The sequence below is a fragment of the Clupea harengus genome, chromosome 12, assembly GCF_900700415.2.
Source record: "Clupea harengus chromosome 12, Ch_v2.0.2, whole genome shotgun sequence".
Classification (NCBI taxonomy): domain Eukaryota; kingdom Metazoa; phylum Chordata; class Actinopteri; order Clupeiformes; family Clupeidae; genus Clupea; species Clupea harengus.
Window position 1 is genome coordinate 5,044,395 of NC_045163.1, and position 11,259 is coordinate 5,055,653.

The 11,259-nt window shown below is 45.2% G+C and overlaps 1 protein-coding gene across 1 annotated transcript; it reads right to left on the minus strand.

Moving 5' to 3' along the window:
- Positions 1-1,207: 1,207 nt before the first annotated feature.
- adora2ab (adenosine A2a receptor b) lies at positions 1,208-11,237 on the minus strand. Its single transcript, XM_012838405.3, has 3 exons — positions 9,359-11,237; positions 5,175-6,056; positions 1,208-3,005 (listed from the first exon to the last, which is right to left on the minus strand). Exons 2-3 carry the CDS (start codon positions 5,537-5,539, stop codon positions 1,898-1,900), a joined length of 1,473 nt encoding a protein of 490 aa, XP_012693859.2. The 5' UTR covers positions 5,540-6,056; positions 9,359-11,237; the 3' UTR covers positions 1,208-1,897.
- Between the last annotated feature and the right edge of the window lie 22 nt (positions 11,238-11,259).

The window sequence follows — 11,259 nt, forward strand, 5'->3', positions numbered from 1 at the left end:
TTTTTTTTCCACATACCCCTTTTCTTTGTCCAGTGGACGTTTGGTATCCAGTATACCCAATCTTAAGAGGAATAACAACCATCCGCCCCATCATCGCTCCCTCCATCTCAACACCTCTCCGGCCCTCACACGAAGCTGCCGCTGAGGCTACCGAACCACTTTAATGCTGTTTTGTTTAATGCAGTTTTTCCACCGAAGCCCGCTTTTAACGAGGAACGGAAGAGCATAATGGCACTATAAAAGACATCATCTAACGCCCCCTTCATTTGATTTCCATTGCATTAAGCCCATAGACTGGCGTCAGCGGCAACTCTGTCCACACGGTAATAGGAGGGTGTAGAATGACGTGATGATGTGTGTGAGTGTGCATACTGGGCTGGTAAACAACAGGACTCAGCTCCCCTGCTAGGAAATGTATATGCAATGCAAAACCGCCATGTTATATGAGGTGAGCTCTTTATGGCCAACAGTGCCACACACATGTAAATTTGATACTTTAACTCACTAGCTCACATGTACAAGAAACAGCCACATTGAGCATAGCTGATTAAGACCCAACTGCCATATGGCAGCACAGCGTTATCCTATCATTATAGTTAAACGTATTGAACAGGCATCCAAACTGACAGAGTATAGGGGAAGCATATCAATCCCTGCAAATGAATTCCATCATGACGACGGGGTTGTTATTGACCTGTTTTGAGTTTAGCTACAGCAACATACCTAGGCCTTGTAGTTCTATTTTTACCGGTCTAAAATATAGCACATACTCTCCTATAATGTTTTACTTAATTGATTTAAATGCATCTTGCATGAGTAAAATCTGGTTTAAACAGAAGGACTAGATGGATTAGTTTAATTCTGGTCAAGGGAGTATTTGTAGATTGTGGACATTGTAGATGTCTATCAAAAAAAGTCCTGATTCATTGTAAAGAGTAAGGATATCCTGAGGTCCCCTCTGGAACAAAGATGTACTAAAGTTTAAACACAGATAAAAAGACAAAAATAACGGTATTACATTGCCACACCATAAAAAAGGACCAGATAAGGACCAGGAGCGCCACTTAATATCAGCCACATGGCCAAATTGGGACAAACTGGGTTAAACAGAGTGTCTGCCTGTCTGTTGAGGCCTCTTACTGCAAAATGCTGATAGTGATGCTCCTGACGACAATTACAACTGTTCTAGTACATCTAGAGTACACACTGATCTTTGATGTCATTTATTCAAGGCTTTGGCAGAAATGTCACAACAAGCTTTTTGGGGTCTGAGGGCCTTACAGAGATCTAGCTTCAGTTAACTACTGTAAAAAACACAAACATCATCCAATCAATTTCATCCACTAGTGTAAGCAGCAAGATTTCAGGAAGTGTAATACTCAGAGGATGGCTTAGCTTTTGTTTTCATGTTAATGCCTACTAATGCATGATACCAAAATGATTCAGAGACTGAGCAACCATCATGGTTGAAATGGTATATTTGGTCACTTATAGTCAACACAAGATGTCGTCAGGGACTGTGCTATACAATAACCATGCTTACATATAGAATAGTCAGTCAAAATGATCAATGACCAGTGCAAAGACACATCGACATCGACAATCCATAGTCGATCAGTAATCTGGAGGGTAACTTGCTATCACCTGGTCTGTGTGAAGCCAGTTGTTGCAAAGAAATTAAAATACATCATAGTAACTCCAATGAGTCTTTAGGGAGCAGAGTTCTGTGTGCTGTCAATGGTCCGGCCCAAGTTCATGTGGAATGTGGTGTGAAAAAAGACTTGACTGAATGTCTCAAAATGTCCATCACACCTGGACCTGGATGTCTCATGTAGTCTACCACACCTGTGTTGTGTGGATTCCAGTGGTTCATCTCGTCATCAGCACCACTGTGACATCACGAGACCCGCGTGAGCTCAGTGGGCAGGTTAGTCCTTACGGAGAACAGTGATATGGCGTCTACGGGTGAAATCATCGCACAGTCCTTCACTTCCACAACCTCGGTCGCCCTTAGCGGTAAGCTGCCTTCATGTTCACGTTGCCGGGGGCAGTTCCTGGTGTGGGTGGTCTGCGGGGTCAGCTGAGGCGTGGACAGGAAGCAGCTGCTGCCGTCGGCGGTGCCACGGCCATTGTTCACGTACCCCCCGTGTGCCACGCCCAAGCCGCCGTCCCACTGAGGAAGCCCAGCGGACCCCTCCTCCAGAAAGCTCCGGCGGCCGTCTTGAGGGACCGAGCCCAGCTTGGGACTGGGCTCCAGAGCGTAGCCATTCACCACGGTGCAGGTGGAGTCCCCCATGCTGACAGCAGGGGACGTGTTGATGCCGATCCGGCTGATCGTCCCCCCTTCCAGCCTGCTCAGGCGGCGCCCCTGGCCCAGAAGGTTCTGCCGGATGATCCGCCGGAAGGTGTGACGGAACTCACGGATGCGATACGCGTAGATGAACGGGTTGACCACCGAGTTGCCGTGGGAGAGGATGATGGCTATGTACATGACCCAGTCGGGGCGCCCACTCGAGTAGAAGAGGGTGAAGCAGTTGAGGATGTGCACAGGCAGCCAGCACAGGGCGAACAGGCCCACGATGATGGCCAGGCACTTGGCCGCATGGACCTCCTTCTGCAGCGTGGAGCGTGAGGAAGAGGAGGATGATGACGACGAAGGGCCGTCCATCTGGTGGATGTGCCGGGGCATGTGCGCCAGCTTCAGATCCATGAGCCGCAGCTGCCGTCGAGCAGCCATGAAGATGCGCGCGTAGATGGCTAGCATGGCCAGGAGAGGCGCCAGGACGCAGCCAAAGAAGTTGAAGTAGACCATGTACTCCATGCTGACCACGTCCTCAAACAGACACCTGGTCGTGCCCGCCGGGCAGGCGGGCAGGGAGGCGTTGGTGGTAACGTTTTGGTGCTTGTGCCACCCCAGCATTGGCGTCAGGCCTATGACAGCGGAAAGTATCCAGCAAATGGCGATAATGCCCTTGGCTCTCCTACCAGTCACCAGACTGTTGTACCTGTTTGGTATTAAACACACAGGCACAGGCACACACACACAAACACACACACACACACATACAGAGAGAGAGAGAGTATTATGTTGAGAGAGAATTATGTAATATGTTGCTCACATTCAACACAAACACAATTTAATAGCTCACTTTTACATCCTCAGGAGTTTGAGGACATACTGTACGCAAATGTACTCCTTGCTCTTATTTTGGTGTTTAGGAAATTGCTATTGTTTCTTAACTGACCTGCTTTGATGAATTAGCGGATGAAGACATGTATGGCTGTAGGTGCATTTTAAAATTTATGACCAATCAGGCTTTAGTCGCCTTTGTCTGAGCCAACCTGTACCCCTTAGGGGTCGTAAGAAAGCTTCAAAGACCAAAGTTCACAGTAAGTCAGGAGACTCTTTGAGGTATTTTGGAAATATCACAATAGAAGTGCACGGCCACGACAAACAGCTCAGCGCGCTCATTCACGCAGAACAAAGACAAGAATCAAAAACACAGGGCTGCGAGTCTGACTGAACACATGCACCATGTGACACCCATCACAACCACACCCGCCTGAGGGAGATGATACTGTGGAGACTGAACTCCAGCAAGGGGGGGGGTTGGATAGGATGGAAGGACCATCTAATCCCAGATGACTCAGATGTTTCCCTGCTGTGCTGCGGATTGCTGCATGGCTTGTTTAAAGCTGCTGGTCTTACAGGGGCTTCAGGCCTGCGAAAACCTCATTCACACTCACCAACCTACAGCCTTTATACAATCAACACCTGTTAGGATTTTCTAGGGAAGACAACGCCCCGACCAGGGGCTTCCAGCCAGCAGCTTCTACCTTCGAGCTGGCTATTTTGGAAAGAGGTTAATTTTAGATTTAGCTCATTCTGTATCAGGGTGTGTGCGTAGCTCATGGCTGTGCAGTATACATTTGAATGACAAATGTTGGGCATTTACTACCATAAACTATAATATGTCAATATGCCTTTGTCTCCATGCAAATTATGAGAAGAAAAAGACTTATTCATTCCACAGAATAGCTTCTGATATTCAACAACAAACCACAAACGACAGTTACATTTGTGTGCCTATCACTGTTTGAGGTCGTCTGTGTGGTTTCTGCTTAGCATGCCTTGTAGAGCATGCTGTGACAAAAGGAAATATAATGGCTGTGACAGTATTTGGGTTTTGCATGAAGTGTACTTTGTAGTTTCAACTGACAGCAGTAATAGCAGACTGGTGCCACTTTTATCTGCATGAGCGTCATTTAATCTCCGAGATACTCTTTTATGTAGATGAAGATGACAGATGGTAGATGGAAAGGAAATGTATGTGTGTATGTTTTTGTCTGTGTGTGAGTAAGAGAGAAAGAGAAAGAGAGAGATAGATAGAAAGAGAAAGAGAGAGATAGATAGATAGTGAGAGAGAGAGATATAGATAGATATATATATAGAGAGAGAGAGATAGATAGAGAGCGAAAAAACAAAGGACTTGCTCTGATAAATAAGGATAAAGTATATAGAATTTTAGGTCATAAAAAGGCCTACAATTTCTACAATTTCTGAACTTTAGACAGGCACACATCATTACAGGCAAAGACAAAGCCAATATCCATACCCAGAACCACAACATTGTTTGCTGATCCACAGTCCTCTTTTCAGTTCTGCTCTAAAACTGCCACCCAACAGCAGGCTTTTTCTCCACATTCAGCTTGGCAGTTAAACAAAGCTGTGAGGAAATAGAGCCTTGTGATCTGAGGCACGATCAACCCTCAACATGATAGTGACTCACAACCTACGGCTTTATTTAAATCCTCAGACAAACAGAGATTTATCCCTGTGGTTACTACAAACATGCACAGATTCCTCCATGACTACAGACACACACTGCTAACCTAGACGAGTGTGTTCTTTTGTCAGCTTGAGGGAACAAAAACTGCACCTGCTCACCTCAGCATAACTGAAACTGAGTCTTTGTGTTTAGACTTCACCATTTATTGGTGAAAATACCAGGGTTGATCTAAACAAGGCACACAGAATGACCTATACAGACACATAGAGTATGGAAGATGCAATGAAAAAACGTCTAAACACTTCTAAAAGTGCCTCATCATCATCAAAATTGCATTACATCACCAGTGTAGTAACCAGCACTAACAGCAGTCAATTAGCTCACCTAAGGGAGATCTTGATGGCGATGTAGCGGTCGACGGCGATAGCCAGCAGGCTGAAGATCGAGCCCTGCGTGAGGACCAGCACGAAGCAGGCGATGAACAGGCAGCCATGGAATTGGGAGCAGAAGCCTGTGCTGATGGCCACGGCGAAGGGAATGGCCAGCAGCCCCACGGCGATGTCGGCCACGGCCAGCGACACCACAAAGTAGTTGGTGATGCTCTGCAGGTTGCTGTTGAGGCAAACGGCCCAACAGACCAGCACGTTGCCCGCCACGGCCAGCAGGGCGATGAGCAGATCCAGGAAGATGTAGACATTGTTCAGCATGGCGGGGCCACCAGGTGGCTGGCTCTCCTCAGGCAGAGACATGGCTGGAGGGAACCAGGGGGTCCTGGGGAGCCAGGACCAGGAGCCAGGAGGGAAGAAGGGGGCGCGTCAGTGGGCACGGGCATCGCTGCTCCTTAGGACGCTAACCCGCGTGCCCAGCGTAAACATGAGCGAGAGTCCCATGCCAGTGTGATGTCCTTTCAAAAATCAGATCCTCCATGCATCTGGGTCTACATGGGATCCATCGCACATCCTCCTAAGGCTTTTCCACTGGCTCTGGTTCTTCGTTGCTCTAACGTGTGGCCGGAGGGAGGGAGTACGCTGAGCACCAGGCTGGGGTGCTGGAAGCTGCTACGGTGCTGCACGGGGCCAGCAAGTGAGTGATAGATTCTGCCTGAAAGCAGGCACCTGGACTCCACTCTGGACTCTGTTCTCCACCCCTCCCAAACTCTCAAGCCTTGGTGTGACCTCTGCTCCTGGTTCTGATCACCTCATTGGAGCAAAGAGCATTTCCCCAGAGGCAGGCTAGAGGCGAGACGACACTCGCTACTTACAAACCCTGCAGAGAGAGGGGCGGGGGGGGGGGGGGGGGGGGGGGGGTTGCAAGAGAGAAGAGAAAAAGAGAGAAGAGAAACCAACATATTTGGCCATTACGTCAATGCACATACAAACACATGCACCCACCCACACACACAAAAACATGCATGCATGCAGAGGTGCACGCACACAATCACACTGGGTCAAATAAGCAATCTATCTTGCAAACCGGGAGGTCAATTTTCCCACACAAGTAGAAAGTCCAACAATGCCGGGTTTTATTTTAAGAAATCCTTTCTCAAAAAGAACGTATGCCTTTGCAATTCATCACAAGACCCTGTGCTCCACTTCCTTGACCTCGACAAATCTCTAGGAAATGTACAGTTCAGCACAGCAAAGATTTTACTATAATTGGCTCAGATTTTTTAGCACAAGCCCTCAATTGTGCTTGCACTCACATGACTCTTCTTAGTGTTCCCAAGCCCTTTTAAGAGGAAGGTACATCTCTGTGTGTGCACAAACAAAGCACAAACCTATTTCAAGATATTTTCAGAGACCATGTTCTTCCTACAAAATGTTATTTAAAAATATTATCCTCAGTTGACTCTCCATGAATTATTTAGGCTAGCCCTTCCCCCAAGTTTCCCAGATTTTCCCAGGTTTCCAGGACAAGGTTATTGTAAATGGGCTACAGAGTGACTGTTACATACAGCCGAGCCTTCATGCCACTCAAACTAAAGGATAATGGAGAACAGTTTGATGATGGGTTGGTAAACTCTGACAATGGGCACAGTGTTAAGCTCAGTGACCCTTGTGGTGAACAGATTCAATGTCAGTCAGTGTGAGTAAGCCTCTGTATACAGCTTAAAAAAGAAAAGATAAACCATGATCGTTTGATGAACTCAAAACATTCGATGAACCCTGAGAAGAGATGTTAGAACATTACAATTGTTTTGTTTATTTATTTATCTCTTTTCTGCACAAAGCATTTATGTACACAGGGCTGACAAGACAGCTTTTGGCCCCAGCTCAGGCAGGCAGGCAGGCAGTTTGTTTTGTGCAGCCAAGAGATTTTGGCAGCCACAGTTCACAAAACATACCTCAACAAATTAGCCATCTATCAGACAGAACAAGGCCGCTGTTCTCTTTGGCTTCACTCGCCCTGCCACCAGGCCTGTCTGGATGTCTTCAAAGGCCAGCCCCCAGGGGATTCTCTGTGGTGTGCGATAAGATGTGTGGTATCTATGTGTGTGTGTGTGTCTGTGTGACACATAATTCCTCTAGAGTAATCTGCAGGTTCCCGGCAGCTGTACCTGATGAGCTACGTTATCAGAGTGCTGAAGAGGTATCTGTTGAGGCTTTCCAAAGACATGTTCTATTAGGCCCTGAGTCATGAACAAAGGCTGACAAACAGACACCCCCTGTTTGATTCAATTTCCACTGTGCTCTTAAACAAAACAAGTAAGATCTGAAATATTGATTGACTAATCTGCAGAGACTTGTCAAGAAGGCTTTAGTGGGTCAGTCCTGTTTTTTTTTAATCATTATCTTGTCCTTAGGTAACCCCTTTCCAATGAGTTTTAAGAGCTTTCCATTGATCATGCCTATCAACAAGGGGGATTCCTACGAAGCTGGTAGTTTCACAACATAGAAATGACTTTCTCTGTGTACATATCGGCCCTCTATGTCCTCATATGGAAGTCCAAGCTCCCTAACTGTCCTACACAATACAATGTGAATTACAGTTGTGGTCCGATGGTTTTGTGACTACAAGAGGAACTTTTCAAACAAAACATTCTCAGTCTTCACATGACAAAAGTCTCAACAGTTCTTCCTTGGAATATTTTATGTTGCCTCAAACATTGAGAACACCCGGAAATACAAGGCGAGAGGGCTGATTCTAAACAGAAGGGTTTTGCTGTAGATGTCAGCTGCCCAGTGTACAGGCAGTATAGAGCCAGAGGATCTAATTTAGCTTTATAGAAGGGACGGAAAGGGATGGGATGGGAGTGATATGATTCCCCCTCCGTGCCAGCGCGTGGTTATCAGACTCTGTGGGGACTTCGAGAGCCCTGTGGAATACGATAAAGCCAAAGCTCGGCTATGAGTTGAACACTACCAGGAGGCCGTTAATCAAAAACAGCAGTGGTATATAAAAATAGTTTGTCACGTTAACTAGCATAGGGCTGAAGAAAACAGCATCGGACAAGGGGAGACCGGGTACAGTTGTAACACTTTTAGTTTTGCCTTGTTGCAGAAGACACTTATTTAATTTAACGTGTATGCAACATGCACCTCTCGTCTCTATATTTACTTCACTAATTCAAGCACATCTGCCTTACTTTGAGTGCCTTTATTACAACTGTCCGACGGTGTAACACTGGCCGAAGACAATTGTAACATGACAGTTTAAATGGGTAAAGTACAATTTACAGCAACAGCCATGCATTATTCAAACCAAAATATGGGTGATAGGGTTTAAAAAAAAAAAAAAATTAAGTTGTAGTCACATTTCCGCCACAGATCTAACCCTGCTGCCAGTAGCCTACTCCACATCTCCCTCGATACAATTTTATTGTTGTCTTAATTTTAACCAGTACGTGTCTATGTGTCAGAAATATTTTGTTCATAAGACAAGATTAGCCGTTTCCATTAAGTCTATTGTACTGCATCAGTGGGTAGTGTACCAAATTTCACTTGCTAGCCACGCGTGCTGGTTGCAACCGATTGCACGTAATGCCGCGTTACAAATGCTACCAATCAACCTCTCCTAATATTTGCAGATATTAATTTTACTAGCATCTAGATCACAATCCCAACTACCTGTTATTTGTGGTCCTGTCCAAATGCACCGATTGTGCAGTCATAATCTTGTGCAAAACTTTTAAGTTACACATCTGTCCCACAAAACGACATCTGTCTATAACTTTTGACAGGGATTGAGACACAAACTGGAATTTTGAACGTAGTATGGTAATGCCACCGCACATGATGATGTCTGTGAATGTCATCGCATTGCGTTAGACACGAGCCGAGAAATTACTGTCCCCTAACTACACGTCTTACCCACTTTAGTCAAAAAGTCACACCGTTTACCACTGTGATAATAACACGAACATAACAACTTGAAAATAAGACATTTCTGATGTGGTTACTGAAAACTGGATTGTTGACGCAATTATTTCATAGACATCGCTACATACTTAAAAAAAATGAGTGTAAAAGTCGTTTCGGTGCGATGCTTGGTAGCTGACATAAAGTTTGAAACTTTGGCTACAGCAGGAAACACCAATTAAAAATTAATAGAAATGAATGGATACTTACAGAGATGAAGCAAACTTGTGGATGTCCCATTGGTTGTCTCAAAGTAAGCTAGAACGAAACCGTATCAATGAAAAAGAATACCGAGCGAAGAAATGTGCGCAGCCTTTAATGAGTGACGTTAGATTGGAAACAAGTTTACTTAGCCCACCCTAAAAGACCCTACGTATGAGGAATGATTTATATGATTACAGAAGGAAAACAACACCCCCTGTTCCCCACGCTCAAGCTGTGCGTCGGCGCGTTTTCTGTGTCTTCACTGCGCGCGGTAGCTGTGGACTGGACTGGGGTGTCTGAATGCGTAACAGCAGTGCGCACATGTGGTAAATGAGGCGTCTGCCTTGTAGTGCCTTATCAAAGATTGGGAATTTCCGAGTTGTGGCCCTAGTCGTGCCGATGTGGTTCAGACTAGGTGATAGCTCTGGATACCCCCTACCTCACGTAACCAACTTTGCATGAAAGCAAATCATATTGTATAGTAACTGGTCGTACTGTGGCTACGCATTACCATGAAACACCTGTTAACATTTTGTCGAGTCGAGTCTTTGACTGTTATGTAGCCTGGTCATCTATGGGCTAACGATGTATGGGGGTTTCATTTATGATATTTTATATGTAATGTCGTGGTATTCGACATATTACGCAATTTTACACTTTTCTGTCTTCGTATGTAGATGACGCTTCGTGGTAATTCCCAACATGTTGTCATGTCATTTGCTGAAAAAGCAGCGCGCAGACCACCATTGTAACTACACGTCATTGGCTTTGTATCTGCACTCTGCATAAAGTTGACTGTATCTACTCATTAGACCTTTTGGTGTAGTAAACTGTTGTTGTGCATTTCTGTTTGTAGGACACCAGCGCTCCAGACCAGTATTCTGAGCCAGTGTAATACCACTGACAAAAAACCCACGTCCATGGCAAGCAGAAATATAATCAGAGCCATACAATCCCTTTAATATGGAGATATGGAAAGGGCAGCAACCAATATTAAAATGTTTGTATAACAATATATTTACAAGATTTGCCATTGTGTACAATAGCATCACCGCAGGCCCCATGATACGTTCAGGTGAATTACACTCATCTGGTATGCTTTGCATCTGATGAAGTCTGTTGATGCAGGCAGTTTTGTCACAGAGTGTATTGTTAGGTTACCTGGCTACCTTCTGAAAAACGCAATGGAGTCATTATGTTGCCTTTTACACGGTTACAACTGCAACACAAAATAATGGCATAATTTTGCTCAGTGAAGTTGAAACTCAAAATGCCGTCACAGCTACACCTCCCCAATGATGAAAGGTATATTTCACACCCTGACCAATCCATGCTGTAAAGCATATGACATCCTGATGGTATAGTAAAGCATGTTTATCACTGACAATAGTTGGTACGTAGGCCTAGTGCTGTCTAATATGACATAGATTGGCAGCGATGATCAAAGAGCAGAATTTCCCTAACTGAAAAGTAACTGATGTGACATCTGAATAGGGGCTTATATTTCACATAGTGAAGTCTGGCCAGAGGAATTTGAGAAAAGCAAATGAGTGCTAGGTGTGGTTTCATATTCAAATCTGCCACCAGTTTTAACAGGTTGAAATGATACTGGATATATGCTAGATATATCCAAGGCCATATTGTCTCCCATCCTTTAACTGAAGTGAAAAGGGTTCAATTAAAGGAGTTTGGCTATTCACTGTGTGGGTCATTTCAAGAGAGACTCTCCAGAGAAAGCTTACCCAAGAAAGCTCAAGTCAACCAGACTTCACCATCTTTCCCCCCGTTCCTGAGAGACTGCGGAGCCTCACATTTTCCTTGTATCCCATTTCAGGGATTAAGCAAATTGTCCCCAAACAGCGGGAACAAGCCACCTCTGTCCAGGCATTGCTACATTTATCCAAGAG

Bases quoted from the DNA above. Each gene is read 5' to 3' on its own strand.
- adora2ab (XM_012838405.3), bottom strand. From the start codon at position 5,539: ATGTCTCTGCCTGAGGAGAGCCAGCCACCTGGTGGCCCCGCCATGCTG. The intron at 3,006-5,174 runs GTGAGCTAATTG...AATACCAAACAG, and splicing joins GCCATCAAGATCTCCCTTAG to GTACAACAGTCTGGTGACTG.